Below are 23,923 nucleotides of genomic sequence, written 5' to 3'. Positions count from 1 at the left end.
TTACTTCCACAACTCTTCCCAAGTCAATCTTCTAATCATTGAAAAGCATTAAAAGACAAGGATTATTTCAATTTCTTCAGTTACATAATTGTTTTAGCCCACTAGAATCCTTATGTTCTGCAAAGACCATATTTCTGCACAGAAAAATATTTCCGTTGTTGATAATGGATATTTCACTTATTAGCTGCTATGCCCATTTAACAAACTATTTTTACTAACAAATTAATAAAGATAGCTGTAAGATTTTTTAATGAAACTTTATCTCACCAAGATTTTTTTGAAACATTGGCTGAATATTCAACAGAAACGGTGTTCCGAGGCTGAGTTTAGACCCTCAGGTCAATTCAACAGCATGACAGGGACAGAAACTGAAATCAGAAACCTTAACTTTTCAGTCTGAAAGTGGAAATCTTGATAATTTCCCTAGATGCAAGTAAAATTCCATAAAGAAGCCTGAAGGTTGCCCGCCAAACAGAACTATGCACCTCCAGTTAGCTCGACAATTAATTGCCTATCTCAGAAAATTACTTAGATGGGTCCTTCTTATTCAGGGATACACCCCTCTAAAAATGTCACTAAATCGGGTACTGTTCTGGGAGCGCAATCACATTTTAACCCAAATGAAGAGTTAAAGAGATATTTTACAGAAGAGGGTAGAAGTATCATCCCCATCTTACAGACAAATGCATATAGGTGGATTAAGTAACATTTTCATGGTAATTCAGCAAGCTTGTGACAGATCTGTATCTATAGCCATGTTTCGACATGTGTGCTATAGTCTGTCAACCCCACTTCTTCACTACAGAATAATCTTTGAAAGAAATTACATTTCCAGAGAAGGAAAATCTGAGAAATCTCTCTTACCTGGCAAAAAATGATGCTGCCACCGAGGTGCCTGTGGATACTTCACTGGCAACATATGTGCTCTGGGAAGCAGGGAAGCTGTACAAGGAGGGTTTATCTGCATTGTAGTGGTTCAATGCTGCTTCAGTCAGGCCCTCTCGACTAGTCTCTGTCATAAGCTGAGATATCTGAAGACAGAAAAAAACAAGTGTCATCAGCTAAAGCTCGCTAGCTGACCCCTCCTCATCCAGAAGTGCCTCTGGGTTGCAGATGGAGTAAGAGGCATTTCATTCACTACATCTTTGCTGCTCTGTGAACAAGTTTATTGCTTCTGTCATGCTAATCTACAGTACTTAGGCTCAGCTCTAACCTTGTCTGCATTAAAACTAATGGGATAAATTCATCCTGTCACTAGAAATGTCAATAATGTCTATGGATTTCCATCCATATGGAAAAGAAAGAGTAAGCCATAATCCTTGCTCGGTTTTACCTCAGGGTACAAGAGAGACAGCTTAGAGATGTGTAAGATATTTATATTTTACTTCAGGAAAAAAGTACATTTGTTTGACTTTGTAAAATAACACAGCACTAGTGTATTAAATATTTTTGTTGACCTTTCTCCAGAAAAGCCAGCACGCAGCACAGGAAGGAGTCCCTTGGGATCCTAGACCATTTATCATCTCTCTGGAAAATTGGGATCATTACCACTCACTTTCATTGGCTTTCTTAAAAGGTTTTAAACATCCCATGATTTCATTCTTCTGATGGCCCATTTAACATTTTTCCCCGTTAGGAAGCCTCATTTCAGCCTTTCATTGCCTGAGAAAAGAAATGGAGTTCAACCAGACTTGACCTAGCTCTCCTCAAATTAACTGAAAGATCTTTATTGACTTCAGAGAAAGCTGGGTCAGCCCTATTGAAGCACCCCCTCAAAACTTTGATTTCAGTTTCTTGACTATTACTTCTGCATGAATTTACAATGGTGTGATGTCATCTATTGTACTTCATGCAATTCTTAACAACTTCCCTTTCCTCCTTCCTTCATTTCAACCACAAATGGCTTTTGTTCACCAATGCATGTCACAAAATTGCAACATATGCCTGAAAAGAACCCTCCCAAATTACTGCTAGCAATTGGCCAAGGCATTGCTTCCTTCCCCCAGCAAAAAGTTTGCAAGAACCAGTCTCTCACCTGTTCAATTTCAGTTCTCATGCCTATCCTTATCACCACAGTAACAACAGAACATCTTTGTGAGGCACATCAAGAAAAGTACTTGAGATCATCCTGTAGCTCTTTTTCCACTTAGGCTTGCTTTATTTCAGCTGTTAAACATTTCAGTTATTAAAGGCTAAGTTGAAGAACTGTGATTTGTATTTGAGAGGGGAAAAGGCATGTGATATGGCAATATTTTTTAGACCAACTAAAACCAAGCCACTTCTGTTTCTTCTGTAGAGAATTGTTACCCATTCTACTATGGCTAAGAAGATAACCTAAGAGTTTATCCCTATTTTACATTGTTAAAATGTTTAACATTCTGTTAAAACACAAGAATTTAGGCTGGCTGCCAGGATACCTCCCTACATTTCCAGTGTGCAGGTAAACGGACATTTGTTCTTCAGTGTTCTGCTAAGCTATGTATGTCCACTGGGGGCGTCCAATACACTTGAATTCACTAAACAATAATTTCCTCAAGTTTTCCATAATTTTTGCTAACTCAGATACTTACATTTGCAGTGAACTAGCACAAGATTCTGCCCTATCCCCTCAAATTATCCTGAAACCAGTTTCATCATCTACCATGTTGGGAACTGCTAAGCAGACAGATTTAAAAAGCTCTCCCTTCGGAGCAGAGTACATTTATAAACCTAACCTCATCTTAGTCTATCCAATTCATATACCTGAAATCAGGGATGGAGCATCACTAATCAATTGCCATTGCTGACAGCGTCACCAGGAAGTGCTACTCACTTCCATGGCAACCAGACAGCAGTTAAGAAGTTGATGAGTTGACTTATCTCAACTGCAATCTCAATTGCAATCATAACCTCCTCATCTTCTGCCAAATAAAGATTTGCAGCTCCAAATATTAATTTCCACAGCCAGTGCAGCACACTTCTATTGGTGTCAGATCCCCTGAAGTTGCAAGATGGTGAGACTTCAGAGAGGCATTTCAGCCAACTGCAAAACAGTAAAGGATTTATGTGTCTCGGTGTTTGGGACACCCAGAAAACATCCATCATGACGTGGGCATAAAAGCCGTAACTAAATGGTTTCTGCGATTGTAGAGACTTTCAGGTGATCCATGCCCATATCCACAAGTGCTATTAATGTGAACAGCACAGAGCAAACAGAGCAATAAAAAGCCTCAAACTGATTGCAGACATTTCCTGAAAGGTATTACTCTCAAGCTTCCGCAAAAGCTGATTAGATGCTTGGCTCATGAGCTTTTGAATAACTAGTTCTTAAATACAAGCACTCCAAAATAATCAAATACTCACTCACTTACCAAAGAGACATGAGATTTTTTTTTAGAAAGATATAAATATAACCCATTCCCCCTCACCTATGCACTCAGAAAGAAATAGATATTAGTCAGCAAATGGAATGTTAATGCTTTTTAATAAATGGGGATGAAGATCTTACAAAGCCTGTCTTTAGGTCACGTTTTCTTATAGTAAAATGCAAAGGAACTGAACTAGAAGCTGGAAATAATCAAACATATTTACAAATTCTGTATTTGTGGAGTACCACACTAAGCATAGGACAGAGAGAGAAGAGAGATAAGTAATATTCATTTTAGGAATTGCATATACTATGGACAAATGCAGAATGGGATTGTTTTATATAAAAGTAGGCTCTTCAGTGGTACTGCTATTTTATCATGTGTCCTACACAACAGTCCAAGTACTACAGGGATGGTCAGCTGCTCAAACTGCAAGCTGCAAACATCTGCGTGGTACTGACCACCAGAGCTTGCTGGAGAGGCAGCAGCTCTCCTTCCTGTTCATTCACACAGCTTGCTTTGTTGCAGAAAACAGGAAGCTACTGTTGACATTGATATTGATGTATTATCTGTGAAAAGCAGCATTCCAGTTTAAACAGCCGTGTCAGAGAGCTGTCCCAAAGCTGCCCTGGATGGACACTCATAATGGGGCATGTTGGGCTCGTTGAGCACCTTCTTGGTCCTAAGGGTCCAGCATCACCGCCTGGTTTCCTTACCCACGCTGGCACACTTCCTGGGCAAAAATCCATCTCTCAGCATGAGCCCTCTCAGAACTAAACTTTCAAATGCACATACTGTCTGTCCTTGAGCTCCATTGATTTACTGCTTGCCTCAGCAGGGGCACTTTTTAGTTGACAGTGTATTACAAGAATACCAAAATGGAAACATACTTTATTTTACCTAACACAAGACATAGACAAATTAAGACAAAATAAGAACTGGCTTAAGCCACAGTCCAGGAATGGTTTCCAGTTTTAGCACTTGCTTACTTTGTCTGCCGAAGTGGGATTTTTCAACAGTGGAATGTCTCCAGAAGCAATGAAAGCTGAAATATTTCCCTGAATTTCAAACATTCTACTATTCCTTATCTGGGAAGCCTGCAACACCACTTGATTTTATACAGGTCAAAGCCCACAAAGTACCTTGAGATGCTGCAACAACCTCAAGCAGAACATCAAGTTTTGCTTGAACTAGTTCCTCAAGTCACTCTGTTGCTATCTTTTCCTTATATCAAAGCAAGAACAGAAAAACAAACTAGAACTTGGTATTTAATTATGGAATTGTCCCTTTGGTCATGCAGCCAGAGGAGATGAAGAGCTATGCCAAATTCTGGGCCAGGCTTGGAGCCTTTTTTGTGTCCAGTACTTATCAGAGTATTGCTTATACTGCATAAATTTGTACATCTGGGTCAATCCACAGGCTGAGAACCTCACTAGACACCTAGACACATGCCCACAATATTTTACTAATAAATCCTCATTTATTCCCAGAGTTCAATACATATACATAAAGTACTGGGCAGAAAAAAGTCCAGATAATTAATATATCCAGAAACTACTCACTTCAAGTCAGTTCTATTGCATTTCTTTCTTTTGCCTCATAGATTTGAGAGTGCAGAAATCATTTAAACTATTATACCAAACTGAAGAGTGGGCTTTGGAGGTAATCTTATCATCTCATTTACTTTGTTCTCCAGTCAGTACCAAATTATCCCTCTCTCCTCTGACATTGCTCGCTGAATTTCACACATACAACAAACTCGAGTAAAGGCACCCAGGACATATCAAGCATTTAAGGAAAAATACTCATAGAACAGTCATTTCCAAAGCTCTTAGAGATTTTTTTTTCCCCCATCCCAGTTCAAAAGACATAGTTGAAAAATCACACTTTGAACATTAACAAACTCGGGCTTTTTTTTTTTTTTTTTTTGGCCTTCCCACCCCCCAATCATGTATGCCTGGCAAGTACAGTTCATGTAAATCTGCCTCTTCAGTGTCACTGTGTCTCTCACTAGATACTGTTTCTGGATTTAATGGGGAAAAGAAGAATAGATTCCTCCATTTTCTTTCCCTTCTCTTCTGTGAGTACCCACATACCACATACATGAGCTTTAAGATTGGTTAATAGGATATATTTTGAGACATTCCTTTGTTGAATTGTTGGCAGCACATCACTGCCTGGATAAGCAACAAAAAGACAAAGCATGGAACAACGCAACCTTTCATGCCTCAATAAAAACCTTTTAAGCGCACATGGAACAAGACAGATGTCCCTCCCAAGGCCCCATTTTTTCCTCCTGTCTCATAAAAGCAAGGCATCCATTAATCTCCTCTTTCACTGCTTTCCAACAGTATACAGCAAGAGCTGGAGATAAGTCATGATTTAAATTCTCTACTTCATAGGAAAAAGATGGCTCTACAATTGAACCACAGGTGTCAGCCAGGCTAGATTCTCTTCCTATTCCAATTAAAGAGTCACTGTGTGCATAAGACTTGCCATCATGCAGTATGAGGTTAATTATATTTACGTAAGGGCACTTTACAGCCAAGCTCATTAATGTTTCTAAAGCTCCTAACTGAGGACTCCCAGCTGAAGTTACTGTACAAATGGAAGTTAGCATTTATGAACAATGTGAAACATCCTTTGCTCTGGAGGTAGTGAAGCATTCAGGAACATCCCCAAAATCTAGTTAACATCAATGACTGACGAATGAACTGGATGCACAGATACATATGAAATGTATCCCTGTCTGAAGCCAAATTCAAGATACAAATCTGTGTCCAAATTCATAAAGCAATCCTCAGTGTCCAGAGATCCTAATCTCAGTAGAGAAGCTCACTAGCAACAAGAAACTGAAGGTATAAAGCTCTCTTTCATAAACACACACACTCATGAATGACTTCTTTGGCAGTCTACTCTTGATTCAGAGCAGCACTGAATTTTCCGCCCAATAAATACTGACTAAATTACTTCCTGACTTACTTTAGACAGCAAATGTCTACATTAACCAAGAAAAAGCTTCTTCTGAAAGACCCCCCCTTTAGAAGACGAGTTGAGGGAAACTCTAAAGGATATTTCTCTCTCAAAGCTTTAGCACACCAAAAACATCATAAATTCTTATACACCTGCTTAGAACACAAGTTTAGCAGCTTAATTCAAGTTTTCCATTATGCACAGTCAGGTGTTCTGGCTCTTCTAAAGTTGTTTTTTTTTTTAACCTTTCTTTTTTACCTTCTGTCCAACTCCTTTTGGCTCATCAGAGTTTACTCTCAGTCATAACAAGATAAAGTTGTTCCTCCTGTTTGGCTCAAGGAGCCTAGTTTCTGTTCTACGGGAATGATGAAACAAGCACTGGGAGAGGCATCTCACAGAGTATCATTCATATGTGCCTTTCTTCTGACACATGTATAGAATACCAAATCTTTCCCGAAAACTAAGTGACCCTATTTTTCCTGGGCTTGACCTACTCCTACCAATTCTTACAAGTTGAGGCAAGAACTCTAATTTACAAATTATTTTGGAAAACTCAAAGAGTTCTTCCACTTTCTTTAGTGTATAAGAGTTCACTGTCTGATGTGACAGTGTGGTGGATTGCAGAACAAGATAAAAATCTTGAGTCTTCAGTAAGCCACAACCTTTGCCAGCCACTACAAATTCAGAGGAATTACAGTAACTTGCCTATACGAAGCAGCATCAGAAAACAAACGGAGCAGGAGCTGACACTTCTTGAGTCTCTTCAGCAGAAGAGAGTTTAATGAAGAGAATATCAAAGTCTTATTTCACCTAGAGAAGGCATCTCTCAACAAGAGAATGTATCAATAATATTAGGTCCTCTTCCTACAATTTGGCTATTTTATCTGAGCCCCTCTGGAAATACTGACTTCATCCATTTTGCCTAACATGCAAGTTATGCACTAAGTTCTGTGCAGTAACAAAAAAGTGCAGCAAAAATTTATCTACGGTAGCATTCAAAGGACAAGCTGACAGCTGGGATCCACTGTGCTGAGTGCCAAAAAGAAAAAGAGGATGTGGATAATTTGACATTTACTATGTTTCATTTTCATAATTTTAGAGTGTTGTTGGGAGAGGTTAGCATGTGAAAATAGGAAAGGGAAATACTTAAGAGTCCGTTTCAAGTGTCATTGTTAAATACAGGTTCAAATGCTTTGAGGTAAGTCTGGTAGAGAGTTTACTGAACTGCCAGTAAACTGAAGTAGGGTTTTGGGGGCAGAGGGAAATAGGAATCTTGTGCTGCCCACACAACTATCAAATTAATTTTAACGCATCCTTCACAGGGCAAAAAGGAACAATTACACCATTCAATCAGAGCAACTTGAAAGTGGTGAAGATTTGCTAAGTCAGACATCTTTAATATACCATGGAGTACCAAGGACATATTCCACATCTGTCACAAATCAGTCACTACAACAGAGGTGACATTTAAGGAATTATTCACGACAAAATCCACCTTTAGAAGAACTAATTTTGGAATGGTAGCAAGTTCTCGTAGCTAAGGGCACTGGCATAGTCTTACAGCATCTTGCCATTTGATTATGACCTTTTTCTCTCAGAGCAGAATATTAAACTGCTATAGCTTGAGATCAATGCAACCACTGACACAGACACTGTGTGAGCAAGAGCAAGACAGCAATTCCTGATAGTCCTTTCCTGTCAAAAGAATGCGTTCTGTGAGGAACAGGCTGAAAAAGGACATGCATAATGTCTGCTGCATTCAGTCTCTTTCTTGGATGTAGACATACCGAATACTGCTCAGCAAAGGCAACTCACTATTCATTGCGAATGCTGAAACTCTAGGGAGGGTCCTTGGGCATGCTTTGCTCCTCATTTATTCAAATCTGCACACAAAATCTGAAATATTGATCTAGCAGAAGGGGCTACCATAGTGGCACAGATTTTGTACTGAAACAAAAAACAGTGCACCTTTAGAAAGAGTGAGGTTTTTCAAAGGGAGAATCACTGGGATGGCAAGAATGCTCATTATGTTTTGCATTTAACAAGGAACTGTATTTAGCGTAAACTACTTCTACTTAAACATTATTTAGTTACCATGACAGCACCTAGACTTTAATTACAACTTCCGGCTTCCTACTGTCCAAAAGAAAGATGACCTTTGACTGCTGCAGCCACATCCCATGTCCCTCTATAAACAAGATAGCTATTTAACACTGATCCAGTACAATCCTCAGCACAGATGAAATCCCAGTTTGCGCAGACATGGGCGCATCAAAACTGCTATGATACTGTTAGTTCCATCTCACAATCAAGAGCCAATACCATTAAATGAAATATTTTACAACAAATCACTTAATGTCTTAAGATCAGCTACTTAGAAGCTGATCCAAGAGCTGATCAGACATCCAAATAATGATGGATTTCTCTACTGTAAGACATTTTCCTCTGATTCTTCCTCCTAAGAGTTCTGCCTTTATGAAACAGCATTTCTAAAATTTATTTACGCTGTATTTTCTATTGTAAATGACACTATTTTCTCAGTAGTGTCTCCCTTACTTTCACCAGTATTCTCCCTCTTACTTTCACCTATTCACTCTGTGCACATTCTTGCCTTAGCTTTTGAACTGAAAAGCAAAGCAAAACAAAGAAAAAAAATCAAAAACATACAGAGCAACAGTACTGCCAGAAAATCTGAGAGTTACTTCTTGAGCACACTCTCCTCAAAAACAACACCAAATAAGAATTGCATTGGCAATAATGAAAGCTTTATTATAAAACAGGAAATCTGTTCTATTAAGCCTGTAACAATGGTTCATTTGCTTGATCAGTAAATTCCCATACAGACCGTAACTTGGTAAATGTAAGTTGATGCATATTCCCAAGCAACCTCCACCACCAAGACATGAAGGATATAGACTCATTTTGATCTGGCTTAACAATGAATTTACTTTTCTCAGTTTGCCAGCGCCCTCCTGAACTAAGTAACCCATGGAAGAAATAGTTAGTACTCTATCTACATCAAAAGGAATCGGTATATTGAGTCTGAAATAGTATTGACCAAGCCTGGTTCTTGCTCGCTCATTTTGTACTGATATATTTATTAAGCAGAAAGGCAAACAAAGAGGAGGGAGGAAATATTAGAGGAGCAGAAATTACATTATCTGAAGCATTCAGGACAGCAAATATCTACCTAGAGTGAATTTATTGTATAGAAGTTGTAGACTGTAGTCTGCAGCGCTCCTTTAGTCTGAGTGATATAGCCTGCAAATTTTATTTATTGGATACTACTTCATTATCAAACTATTTTCTGAAAGGTTAAGCCCCCTACCTTGTTACAAAAACACAATAGCTATCGTAACTCACCTTCCTCAATACCCTCAATGTTTTCTGACATCCATTCAGGGTCATGCCAGCCTCTCCTATTCCTCCCCAAGGATGCCACAGGCAGGACAGCTGCCCTGGGGTGCAAGTCTGCTCACCCTCCATAACCCAGTGCTCCCCCAGTGAAGCAGACTTCCCACAGGCAGACCCCTGCAATGCTGTGAGCTATTCCTTTTGAGTAAAGCAGTAAAGCACCATCAGCTAGACCCAAATATGCCTCTCATTCATGAAGCTCCACCAGCCAAGTTTCTGCGGACAGAACAGCAATGTAAGGTTTCTCAGCTGGCATATTCCCATACTTACTCTGCAAATGAAAAATAGGAACAGCAGCTGGCAAAGAGAGGTTCTGGTCTCAATTTTGTGTCTCTAGGCATTTCAGCAATGCAAAAAGATACTGTGCAGCAACACAATAAAACTGCTTCCTTTCTTGTCAATAAGACAACAATAACATGGCAATCTGTGGAAAAGCTGAGGCTGCCTCTAGCTTTCAGAATTTTTTTTTAAATCTACTTCAGTAAAGTTGTTGATTCTCTTAATTACCTGTATATCCTGCTGCTGCATTTTAAAGCTGTGCAGCTGGAAATTAATTGGATCTTTTCCTACTATGACTTTTATTTACTATCAGATTAGTAACATTTTTACAAGAGAAAAGGCCTTTCTTTTGTGTGGCTCACTTAAAGTTGATTTCATACATCCAGATTCAGCAACCACACTAATCCCTTTCTGCATCAGCTACCTTTTAAGACCTCAGTGGCCAGGCTAATTGTGCTAAAACAACTAGTGCAGCAATGAAGAGTGGGTGCGGACTACGAAAGATGAGCATGTCTGACTTCTGCCTGTCTGTACACATGGGGCAGCAGCTAAATGAAGTGACTGTACTTTTGAAGCTGCAGCACAAGTCTCTCTAGTTCACTGTGTGCAGGAGTAAAACATTTGTTATGAAAACAAACTTTCATTTCTCTGATCAGTTACTAACCTGCCAGCAACGTTAAGACATAATAAGAAGTTCAAATCTTACTATAGCTGTTTCCCTATCACAAACAGCAATCTGTAAGCCATTGACCTTTCACTTGTCAGTTGACAAGAACAGCTCTAGAAGCTACCGGAGTGTGTCAGCATGTGGGCTTAACTTAAATAGCATTATTGACCCAGAAAGCAACCTCTTTCTATAGCTAGAGTAAGAGAGTAAGCAATAAAAAACACCACTAGTTTTTCCACACATAGGTGTATGAACCGGATCATTAGTCTTTATTTAAAAGACATATGATCAAGTTCTACCATGAAAACACGAGGAGACAGAGAAAGAACTACTTCATTTCCAGTATGAAAAAAAATCTGACAGGCTTAGAGATTCTGGCAATGATTATTGTGTAAGAATGTGGCATAATGCAAACTCAGCCCACACACAAAATCACCTCAAGATCTGACCTTTTTGGGGGGTAAGATCAGTACACATCTGACAGGTCTCTTACCCAGCTGCTTGTGGAAAGGTGCATGGGTTTGACCCCCAGGGATCTAGCAAATGCCTTGAATGTTTTTAGAAACTGGTACCATTCCAGTGACTTCCCCATCAGAAAGAAATTATGAATATTAGCTTTTGTATAAACTGCTGCCAAAGGTTTAATTATATTAGTGCTGGCAGATACCACAATAATACAAATTGTTTTCTCTGTGTGTTAGGTCATAAGACTATCACTAATGTACCTCATAAAGGGAGGAACCAGAGGACTTGAATCTTGCATGAGGCATGAACTTTTGAGCAAACAGAAAAGAGCTGCTTGCAGAGAAGAGCCAACTCATTTAGAAGCCAGGCATATTTTGGACCAAGCAATATAGAAGCCTGGGAAATTTAAGTTGAGAGAGAGTGAGAAATCTTTCTCAACTCATCAAATATTCTAAGTTTGAAGATTTACCCTGTAGTAGCTTTTTCCATACACTTTCCTAAATCATCTTCACATAGAACCACATTTTTAAAAACTGATTAAATAGAAGTTAACCTCTGACACCAATGATTGTTAATACCGCTTACGCAGCTTTCTCTTTTGCTGCCTCAATGAAATATTAACAACTCATCATCTGAAAGGACTCTGAGGAGAGTCTTGTATATCCTGATCCATCCTTTAGTGGAATAAAACTTAAGGTGCACATTTGAATGTTTTGTTAAATTTGCATCTCTTATGACAGGTCTAAGGCTCAAGTACTCTCAGCTCTTCTGAAAATCCACTGAAACCTGCAGGCAGCAAAGAAAACTTTAAAAAATAAATACTGTGTTCAGATCTTAGCGTCTAGTCATTAAATTGATGCATCCCTTTCCTTCATTTCAGTTTAGCTTAACCAGTGCTACAACACATCTTCTTGTATTCCAGTAAGGTCTCATCTTAAAAAGAGAAATTTGTCTCATTCCTGAAGAAGAAAGCATCTTTTCTGCTTCCTCTGTTTGGGCTCGATTCCGCAGGAAGCATTTAGAACTGCAAAGTACGCAGTCTTCTGCATGAAATTTAGTTCTTAAAATGTTGATATCAGCTTAAATGCTCACAATGAAATTAATATCACTGAAGTTGAACATATTCAGGTGAACCTTTCAACTCATCATTTGTAATGCTGTCTAGGAGCCAGTTTGCTTTCCGAATGCTGACTAACTGACATTGTATGAGGTTATGAGGGCTCAGGCACAGAAATAAGTTGCTATGCTGAGTCGTAACAGCTGTCCACATGCACACACTTAGCCTGTGGCAAATGCAAGGTAATAATGATTTATCTTACAATCACTTTTCTAGGGCTAAGTCAAAGAAACCAAGTCAAATTATCTTGAATTTGCTGTGAACTATGAACATGCATTCAGTTACCATGTATTGGTAAGCTTGCTAAGAAGTTATCAAGCTGATCATGTGTCTGAGTCCTAACACTTAAATTAGGCTAGGATAGCCAAAAGAGGAGCCATTATGCAAGGTTGAATGCAGATCTGCTCAAAAGTTACACCGCATGTTCAGAAGAGTTCAGTGGGGCTAAAGGTAAACACGGGGGATTGGCTATTACTTGGTCCAAAAATGCACTGAAGATGTGCAGAAGTGAAAACAAGAGAATTACCAGAGTGGTGTTGCAAGAAAGGCACTTTAAGGGAGCTGAATTCAGTTCAAAAAGGCTCAGAACTGTAAGCCTTGCACTTGCCTAGGAAATTATCTTATTTCACTCCCACAAGCAGAGATGTTGATACATTCTTCAGAAGTCAACAGCATACCCTGTCAATGCAAATGCCTTGCAAGACCTCGACACCAGCCAACCTCAAGTCAAAAAGCATAACAATATCATGTTCCTCTTTTGCCACAGGGAAACAGCATTTAGCCTCAACTTCCATGCTGAAAACTTCCACCTTTGCAGTGAATTGCACAAACCATGGCCTAATCCACCATCTCACAATGTAACAGTCATGCTGAATTGCATTGCCCTTTGGCTTTGTGTAGCTGCCTTCCCCTTTTCTGTCCCTACTATTAACAGTCCCTTGCAGGTGTTCCTTCTTTCACGGTACCAACATGGAGATGTGGCAATAGCTAATTTCAGTTACCAGTGCTAATGGAAGTTGCCATGAAACTGTCTAATTTCCAGAGGAGTCAGTATGCAGTTGCTAAAGGAAAAAAAAAAACCCAGGCAGTTCTGCAGAAGCTATGCATCAGCAGGAGTGACCTCTCTATAAATTTAACAAGGTTGGTCTTTCTAATCTTTGTCACAATACACGAACACCTGTCTTACTTTCATGTTAACAATAAAAATGTCCTGCTGAGGTTTTAAAATAATTTTATGACAGCAACAACCATCATTTTTAACAGGAATACATGAAAAGAATTCAAAAGGTGCCAGAAGAGACTTCAAATGAGACCACTAGCTGGACAGAAACAGTTCCTTCCTGGCCCTGAAGGTGAATGCCTTAAGGTTTGATTGCCTTATTACCTTAGTTTGCATAGCTACAGCTGTTATTAGCAGTCATAAAAATCACTCAACTATAAGCGTTTGACTTGGAGGCTACTTCCTGCGGTGAATTCGATAGGCTGACAAGGTGCCAAGTTATGCTATGTTGTCTTCTGTTTGCTCTAGATTTACTGCACTCACAGCTAATGAAAGCAAAAAGAGGAGGAGCAGATCCTCAGCTGAACACCAAATTAAGCTCTGTTAGTGCATATTGTAAACCATTAGGAACTGGGCCTCTCTGTGTTCTGGTCACCTTTCAATGGCACAGCAAAGAGTTCAGCTTGTGAGCATCAGGCTACGCACTTGCTATGGTGCTCTGCTGAATGGGATGGATATTTCTTGCACAGCGCTAAACATATTCTCAGCTTTTTACATATAGTCCTAGTCTCCTTCCATTTTCCAAGCTAAATGTGGTTTTGCATCATCTCATTTGCTGCAACTTCTGTCACGTTTTCAATCCAAATTGTTGGCCATTTTCAATCTGCAAGTCTTGAAGGGATCCAAGCCGAGCATGGTTTTCCAGGAGCTAGATGAATATCACATTAGCTGAAGCTGACCTAGCATTTAATTCAAGTGCACACAATGATCTTTCCCCACTATGTGTAATCTGCATTTTGGTCTGCAGGAACTGTCATAATCCATCTTCACTATGACAGCTTTACAGTATGAAGATCATACTCCCACTTTTCACCTCAGGGCCCTTGTTCACTGAGAACTTTAAGCACGCTGACTGTCCATCCTCAGCTGGAATTTAGTGCACATTCACTTGCAGACTGAGTAATTAATACCAATCCCCATCTCTCCTGACCAGCTAAATAAGGTCAGATGAAGAACAATATTTTCTCCTCACCACTGATTTTACATGACTCTTCTTTTTAGACAACGCTGAGACACATAACTCTTTTACTTTTCTGAGATGGAATTAAAAAAAAAAAACGGTAATCAGTTTGGAAGATATGAACTACAGACATGCATATTTTCAAAATTGCACAGTTCTGAAAAGTGAATAACAGAGCAGAAAAAGCACTGGCTCTAGTTTGGCTGTGCTCTACAGCCCTTTCTGAAAAGGCAGGAAAGGGAACAATTGAAGATCCAGAACCTGCAGCACTAACAGATGGCAACCTTTCCTCAAAAGAGGATATTCTTTCAAATTCCATCAGTATAACCTACATCATGAGAATTTTGGGTGGACAGATAAGTAACACTTGATTGATCAAGGATTATTTTCCAGTAAAACAAAACTTAGATCAAACCAAGGGTAGACTCCATACAGCTTTAATGACCTTGTATCAGCTATTTCCTGTCTAGGAGAAGGGCTGTAAAAGACAAATAAATGACAGTCATATGCGAAGTCTTACACATCTTACTACCTAATGTGTTTAACTTTGGAATGCAGTGCACACAGTAAATACTGCCAATTACTTACTCTTTACTCATAGGTACACTTTGTGTATATTTTCAAAGCAAAATTTGTTCACAGTACATACACAGCATGTTCTTCCAGTTTTTCTTATAAATTATTGCCTGTCTCTGTAGTACATTAATCTCAAGTAGACCTGTACTTTGTGAATCATCTAAGGCCCTTGTCATTTTCTTAATTTCTGCCTCCTTGTAGGCTTATTATTTCCTAATTTTTACCACTAACATTTCCTAATTTTTACTCTTGTTCCTTTACATACCCTGATCACTTTTCCTGTTGGCAGCCTAAGAGACAGGAGAGAACAACAAAACAAAGTACTTGGAAAACTTAAAAGATCTTAACAGTCAAAAGCCAGAAGGTGAAGAGAGAATATCAGCTTAAGAAAACTGTCTGAAAGTATACAGTCAAGACTTATAGCTACATTTATTTCTTCCTCATAAAAGTCAGCGTAAATAACCTTCAAATGGGCCTTCTCTACTTATTTTTTCTGCTTTTTTTTTTTTAAACCACGGCAACAATGAATATACACTTTCTTCTACGTAGGACACAAACAAAGACGAAAAGTCATTGCCCCAAGGAGTTTGCACAATAAACTAAACCGACAAAACGCACTTCACTAGGGTCTAAAAATAAACAGTGATTAAAATTAGTGCAGGAACTGTTGGTTGATATTTTTTCATAAGCAAACAGCAAGATTGCATTAACTGGCCCCTTGAGAATAAAACAGATTTACAATAGATTTAATTAAATGCATTTAATGAAGTCCAAATATAAGAACAACAAACAGGCTCATCATCTGAAATGGTGCCTAAACTCTAGTAAACCATTCTGAACTGTAATAAATGCTTCATGGTTATCTTCAGTTTTCATTTTGGCTTTCAGCACTCCACAGAGAATTTTTATTTGCACAGGAAATGTTTTGGATTTTTCCCCTTCAATTTGTTTACTGGGTTTTTAATGTAGAAGTTTAAGAAGTTACTTTTAAATCAATTTTTGAAAGGAACTCCTTATTCTATTTTAATTAATTTTTAATAGAGCATCATGGACTGATTTTCTGCTCCACAGTGACGTGCCAAAAGAAGGATCACTGACTACAGGTCAGTGGAAGTACAGTGTTGTAATCTGTATAACTGAAGAAAAAGGTCTCACATGTCTCTTCACAAGGTATACTGCAGGCATTTACTAAGTCATCTTGCACAGTCATTTACACTAGGACAAAGGGAATACAAGACGGGAATGAACTAGCTCCAAAATGTAGAGCACTATTCCATATGTAGGATAATAAAGAACCAAGCCTGAAACACTTCTAGAACTACTGCTTAGTGTGTATTCTTAAGAGCGGCTGAAACACTCCCCCTTCTACAACATTAGCTTTCAGAACTCTGTGTACTCTGATTCTTTGGTTTTCTTACTATCAGCAGGATGGCATACAGTTACTAAAGGCAAAAAGCATGATGATGCTCTGTCACCAGTGGAGTGAACTTGATTTCAGATCAGAACCTATCCTGAAGTTTATCAGCAATTTCCTTTGGAAAAGCAGCATAGGAGTCTTTCCTAGAGGAAATGAAGTGGAAGAAAGAGATATATTTGTGTGTGTGTGTGTGTGTGTGTGTACATAAATACATGCACACAGAAATAAAGAAACTAGACCAAGCATGCCCAAAAAATCAGAAGTGGAATGAATATATTTATGCATTAAACCATTAAATTCTCCCTACTATTCATGCATTAAACCAAGAATTCAGGGATAATTCTCCAAATACTTCCCACCACTAAGTTGCTCTGGTCACAATGGCCGCAGTGACAGAAGTCATGTAAAATGGGTGCATTTTACCCTGTGACCAACCCAGAGGACTAGAACTCCGAAACACTCATTCCTGCATAGTGTCCCCTACAGACAGTGGGTTTCATGCACACAGGGTTCAGTCCTATCCAACAGAAATAGATGATTATGAAAGTTCAAGAAGAAAAGTTTACAGTTTCAAAGCTCGGTTTTCCAGCAGAATAGTATTCTGGAAGGCTCCCTAGGAGGAAACAGAGCATTGTACAAAAATGACAGGATTTTAGTGTTTGCTGGAACTACTTTTATTAGGAATTAAGGCAGAGTAAACAAGGGAGATATATCCTGGACTCAGAAGCTTTTTGAAAAAATAAGGTTCAATGATGCTAAAAACCTAAAAAACTTCAGAGGTCAATTTAAAACTTCTATAGTCTTGTTCTTTCCCAAGGGCATGCTTTCAAGAGAATCCCTCTAAAGCAAAGCCCTTAAGTTTTTTCTTTTCAGAAAGCACAGTAGCAGCTTGTTGTGAATGGTAAAGTGTATGAACTCTGTGCAGTTGATAAAAATTCCAGCTCAAGCCACATTTGAAGATAAAATCAATCAACCAGCAAGATATTTTTAGTCAGTCTCTTCTGTTTCCAAAGTTTTTCCAAATTGTTGTGAACACTTATAATTTCCCTATTTCATAATCCACTCTGATACTGATTCTTCCCAGCAGGCACGGGGGGGGGGATCTAACTTCCACATATGAAATTACAAGATGGCCCTTTTTGTCCTGACTGTAGCAGAAGAAAAGGTTATTTTCTCAACTCTTTGCAAACTGCATAGCACCCATCTCAGGCATATCCTTCCACTTTCCTGTACATCTGCTTCTTGACACATAAAGCATGGGACAATAAAGTTTGTTTCCTTCAAATGTATCGCCAAGGTTTAGTTTTGATGCTCAAAGTATTTTGGGTTCTCTTACAGGAATGGCCTTTAAAGTCTGCAAAATATTATGCAGTTACCGCTCCAGCTCTCTTTCAGCTGAGTTTACCTTATAAGTTTCCTGGCAGAATTTCATTTTTCCCTACTCTATGTCCATGCAACATTTTAAAAGTCTTGGGAACAAATTCTCTAATTGTCTAATCACAAACCATTCTCTTGCTCTAGTAGAGTTGTGGCTACTGACAGGTCCTTTGGGTTTCTGTGGTACCATCTATGGATTCTCCAAGAAGTTACGAAGAGGCATTTCTACTCAATGTATTCAAATTGGGCACAAGAATACTAGCAGCAATAGCATTAACAAAAATCTTTTTTCTCACGAATGATATCAAATTGTCCAGCAGATAGAATGGTATACTGAGGAGCAATCAGTTGTTTTCCAGTATTTCTGTTAAGCATTTGTAACTAATAGGTGCCCTCCCGCTCTCTCACACTCAAAAGGAAACCAAGCCATAACCACTGCCACACTTGAAACCACCTTTACTGGAGAACATACGAGGAATAAGGTGCTATATTATTCATGTTCATTATATCATAAAATGCCTAGAGGCCCCAGAACTAACGGCCCCTTGCACCAGTGCTGACTGTCCCTGCTTCAGAGACAAAGCATTGAGAGGGCAGGGAGAAGAGGCAAATACTCACAATGTGATTAAAGTCACTGAGCAGTGAACGCAAAAGGAAGCAAAGAAACCCACATCACTGAGCTTAGAAAAATCTCTTAACGTACATAACCTGCACATACATAACCCCTGTCTCAAGCCCCTTTCCAGAAATCTTGATCTAGCCCTAGCTATCATCACGCCAGGTGTCTGCATTTCACCTACTTATATAAAAGTGGGAATAAATCTTGATAAGCTGGTCTCTGGCAATGTTTAAAAGGATCTTTACAAAGACTCTGAAGTGGAAGACAACATTCAGGAGATAATCAGCATCACTACTAAATCCTGGCTGCAAACGGCACTTCCAGGCATTTAGTATTACAGAGGCGAAGACCCTTGTGATGACTGACTAGGGCAGAGAATAATGAAAAGCTGGTAAAAGGCAGGATCCCTGGGCAGTCCTCTGAGCAATACCAAATGTCTATATACTGTAGATTCCCCCAGCCAGTTGCTGCCATCACCTGGGACTTTGAATAAGTCATAGAATCAGAGAATCAGAGAATCATAAAGGTTGGAAAGGACCTTTAAGATCACTGAGTTCAAACCATTTAGCATTTACACCTAAAAATAAAATAGATAAGCTTCAGGACACCCTCTGGTGCTCTTCTAATTTGTCAGGAAGGCCTGGTGGCCAGGAACCCTTAGCCATGTTGTTCTCCTAAGTCACCTGAATAGTAGCTGGTTATATAATTTGCTGAACAGGACAAACAATGATAGCTTTGGTTTACATTACTTCAAAGCAAAAAAAAAATTCAGAAATCTTCCACAAGCTTGCAAACTAGGCCTCAGTTAAACCTTCCTAACATTGCAAGACTCTTCACAATGACTTTCATAGAAGCTGGTCCAAACGTAGACAAAGCTTTCTGAGCACATTTTCCCTGTCAGTCCTGTCTGTGATCACTGCCATGATATACCTGTATGGTACAATTGAGAATCATGTCACATCCATTTTTACCTCCTGCACATTGGCAATGAACTTCACACAAAGTCTTCAGGGATCAGAGACTGATCAGTTAAGAACTAATGATATCTCATTACTATACATTTTCTTCTGATGCGTTCTGTATAATTTCTTTAATAACACTTGAGTTAATTTTCCATCTTCTATGTTGCACTGAAGTAACTGAGAAAACATACAAGAATAAAACACAGAGATGATTGTACTTATGGTTTGTGTTTACATCCATCAACACTGCCTAGCTCCAGCAGCCTAAAACCTGTCAGGAAGAAAAGCAATAATAAACCCTATCTATCAGCTATCTGTCTCTTGCTGGAAAGAAAATATCAATCTATATGCTTTAAAATAGAAATCTTTTTCAAAACTAGGCCTAAACTCTTTTAGTAATAGCCTTGACTTTCTTGCAAAGTACTAGATAGTGCAGTAAAAGGTGTAAAGAACTTGCAGAATTCACATCACAGGTGTGTTTTATAATTATCCAGTGACACCGAGCTCCACTCATTATAGATTAACGCAGCCACAATGAAGTTAGGGAAGTAGAAGTGATTTCATCAAGTATAGTTCCAACCTTTAGTTCTTTTTCTGTCTCTCCCTCAGCCAAAATCCTGTGCGTAAATTTAGCCAGCTATTTAATAAACACATATATATGCCACTTACTTACACAAATTCAAAAAAGAATCAAACAATTTGAAGTAAAGCATGACAGACGCATGTATTTGGTTCAAAGAGCTGATTCAAAGAGTACAACAGAAATACTTCACTCGTGCTCCTACCCATACAACCATTACCTTGCACTGGCTGCAGCTTAGTCACTTGACATTCACGTCTACCAGTCAGACGTGAGACTTTTTTGGCTTATAAAACCAAAGTCCTCAGATAACTTAATGGCATAAGTGATGGTGCCTCTTGTGCTCCCATACAAGGAAGAGCTACAGATGGTCCTGCTGAGATTTGCTAGTGACATTAAGCACAATGAGCAGCAATCAATCCCTTGGAAGATGAGAGCTCATTACCTTCCCTTCCTCTTCAACCTTTGGAGCAGTTCTGAATTCACCTAGAGAGGTTAGGTGGGAACGAAAGGTGAAGTGCAATTTCATTTCTCCTCAGAGCAGTTTGTAGAATTAAAAGATGGTTTCATTAGCTGGGAGGGGCTTTTTCTCACCCCTGTAAAGATGTAATCCTTCCTTATTCTTCATAAAATACAGCTAGGCACATTCAAAGTTCAGAAGCTGCTGGACAATCAGCCTTCTGCTTTCATTTGTCAAGAGGAGTAGTTCCAACAGGCTCTTCAGCATGGGGTCAGACTAGAGGTGTATGGAAAAAGAAAGCTTCCCCATCCACCAGCCCAAAGGGAAGTTGAGCCCACTTGGAGTGCAAGACACCATATTCACTCCCATCACCACAGCTCTTCTCACACTCTGGCTGTCAGATCTTACAGGGTTGACATTGGTTTCATTCTTATCTGTATTACACTGTTGTAGCCATGTCAACTGCAAACAACTATCCTGGAGTGAGACAGAAGAGAGTCTGGCCTTGAATGTCTTTTATCTGACAATACCCACCTCTCAAGTTCTCAATGCTCTGGAATATAGGGGAACAACCAACCACTTCAACTCAGATCCACTGAATTAAAGAGAGCTGTCCCAACAGAGAATTTGATGCTCCATTTCTGACGCCATTTCAGAAACACTTTAGAGGAAAGAAAACAATGGTTTTACATGATAGCTGTGTGGAATCACATTTCAGAGTTACATCAGCCTCTAGCTATTTATTCCTTACTTCCCAGAAACACAGCATAGCATCAAGAAAAAGGCTTTGTCAATTTATTTTTTGCACAGCAATACAATTCTTCATATTCAAAAGCCCAAATCTTTTTCTAAGCAAAATCAAAGGTTAGAACAGAATTTTACAAAAAGAAAACAAAAAAAAATTATTATGATGTTCCTCAATCTACTCTTAATTCCATGTCCCATTTACGTAAAACAATGTGAGAAATAAATGTCTCAGTCAAGGAGACAATACATTGATTTGTGTCTTCTTTGAGTGGCACCCTTTGGGAATCTAAAGGGAAACTCCTAAAGATTTGCTTTCTAATTTTTTTGTCGTCCCCTCCTTCCCTTCCACATCTCAGTTAGAATGAGTTAGCCTTGGTTTTGTACATTTCTGTTTTCTTTCTTCTTGCAACAGATGTTGAACAACAGCAAGATACAGGACTGAATCTTTATGCAGCTTTAAAGACGAACATGTTGCTCATATGAATGATTCAACCCAAGAGAGTTTTTAGAAGCCATAAATCTTCACACGCTTGAGTAAGAAATAAAAAAAAAAATTAAAAGAATTCTGAAATGTACAACACTTACGTTGAACTCTGGCAACGTTGTTGAAACTGTTGGGAAAGCACTCTTCACTAATCTGTTCATCACAGGCCTCTAGCCAAAAGACAGCACCAGTCATCTGGTGTCATCTGGTGTTTATCCTTCACCAGGTTCAGGCTCTAATGTGGGCTCTCTCTCCAGCTGCCACTCAAGGGCCACTTTCAGAATAGAGGGACAAAGAGTCTAAGAGCTAACTAAGTACATCAGTACTCTTCTCCCAGTCAGCCCAGTTACACCTGTGCTGGACAGCTTCAGTGGTAGTTTCAGGAATTCTAGTCCTTAGCTGTATATTGGATATATTTAAAGGAACCCTTCTCCATAGAATATAAGATACCAATTGCCTTATGCTATACGGAAATTTATCTCTTACTTTTTTTTAGCCTAATATCAGAAAGAAGGGATTTTTTTATTGCCCACATAAACACATAATCCTTTTATGAATTTTCCTAAGCTCTTGGCCTCAATATTTCCACAGCAATAAGTTCCACAGAACTGTACATTGCATGAAAAGCATATTTCCTCTTCTCACTTCCAAATCAGCTGTCTTTTAACTTAACTCTCTATGTTCTTGAACTATGAAGTAAAGCAGAAGCTGAACATTTTTCTCTCTGATTCTGTGCCACCTTATTTACAGCGTGGGAAACAAAGGTACAATTTTGTGTCAATTTATCAGTTTGTCTTCTCCCCCTCTCTCCGTCCCATCTCTACATCATTTTTCCCACTGTTAAAACATCTCCCCTCCTTTCAGTTTATACTTTTGTTCAATGATGCAAGCAATCAGCACAGCTATTATTTCAGAAAAGAAACTAGTCTCACACGTGGACAAAATCCTTAAGCTACAGAGCAGGGGAGGAAACCAAGACTCCAAATCCTCACTAATTGTGATGATCTGGCTTTCGCTAATTTACAGGATTAACTCACTCCTCTAATAGTCCACAGATTTCTTCCTCACATCACAGTTGAGTCATGGGGTTTTCATACTCATAGGATAAGCCTACTTAGCTCTTTTCAGTCCATGGGATACCCTTTACCTCTTTCTTCCCTTGGTCACCCCAGTATCATGAAGGGGAAAAGTAATGATTCTAAGGTCATTAAGCCATGCATAAAAATGCCGTAAGAGATCAAATCACACCAGAGTAATGCAAAAAAGAAACCCCTCCTACAGTTCACATAGACTTCAGTTTCCCCTCTTGATGATATTAGAGAATCAGTATACAACTGGGCTGTTAGTTGAGGGGGCGGACAGGAGGAATGAAATACAAATAGCCAACTCCTGTAATATACAAATTGAATGATCAAACAATCATGGCAAAATGTCAGCCGATGACATACACTGACTTTAGTAGGGTCATATCTAATTATTAGTGATGTGGTTTAAAAAGGCTTTTAGTCAGAGGAAAGCTACTTCAGAGATAACAACTAATGCATGGGGGATGAGGGCAACAGAGATAATTAAGCAGGGATATAATTTCAGTGCCAATGAATTTGTTTGACAATCTGTTTCTTGGCCCAGTCAAACAAACTTTGGAAATAAAATTCCTGCACTTTCAGTCTACAGTCTCACTATAGAGTTACTTTGTTGTTAGAGTCCAGGTCACACAATGAAAAAAAACCATCAGTGCAAGAGTTTGCACACATTTGTTCAGCATTGCCATTCACCAGCTCCCAGTAATAGGAACAAAGTTGTCTACTATGTTCAGGGAGCCATCACACTCAAATGTGGATCTCATACATTCAGTGACTGAACTGCTATTGAAACATAAGCCATCCAAAAATTTCTGGACCAAAACCTAACTGCACAAAGGCAAAATACCTCCTGCATTAGGTTATCTCGTACCGAATTGTGTGTGGTCACATAAGAACACAGTACTAGAAGAGGCAATATACAAATCTCCTTTTCTTTTGTTGCTAAGATGCTTTGGCAAAATAGGTCTGGCTCTAGGAAGCATGGCATAATTATAGAAGACACCTGTTAGTCTACAGATGGAGCAAGTAACTCGATTTCTGTACCTTGCATTATATGCTTTAGAAGCTGCTTAAATTACACTGGCACTGTTGTAGCAATCATTAACATTTTGGCTTT

The 23,923-nt window shown here is 39.0% G+C and overlaps 1 protein-coding gene across 1 annotated transcript in view; it reads right to left on the bottom strand.

Annotated features, from left to right (window-relative positions):
* Positions 1–23,923, bottom strand: part of KIF26B (kinesin family member 26B) — a 208,413-nt gene that overhangs the window by 178,069 nt on the left and 6,421 nt on the right. The window contains exon 4 of the mRNA XM_009321268.1: positions 865–1,031. Within this exon, the coding sequence (XP_009319543.1) occupies positions 865–1,031 (167 nt within the window). The remainder of the gene's footprint in view (positions 1–864; positions 1,032–23,923) is intronic.

The sequence above is a fragment of the Pygoscelis adeliae genome, unplaced genomic scaffold, assembly GCF_000699105.1.
Source record: "Pygoscelis adeliae isolate BGI_AS28 unplaced genomic scaffold, ASM69910v1 Scaffold463, whole genome shotgun sequence".
Lineage (NCBI taxonomy): Eukaryota > Metazoa > Chordata > Aves > Sphenisciformes > Spheniscidae > Pygoscelis > Pygoscelis adeliae.
The sequence above is the reverse complement of the archived record's forward strand: the minus strand, read 5'-3'. Positions and strand labels throughout refer to the sequence as shown.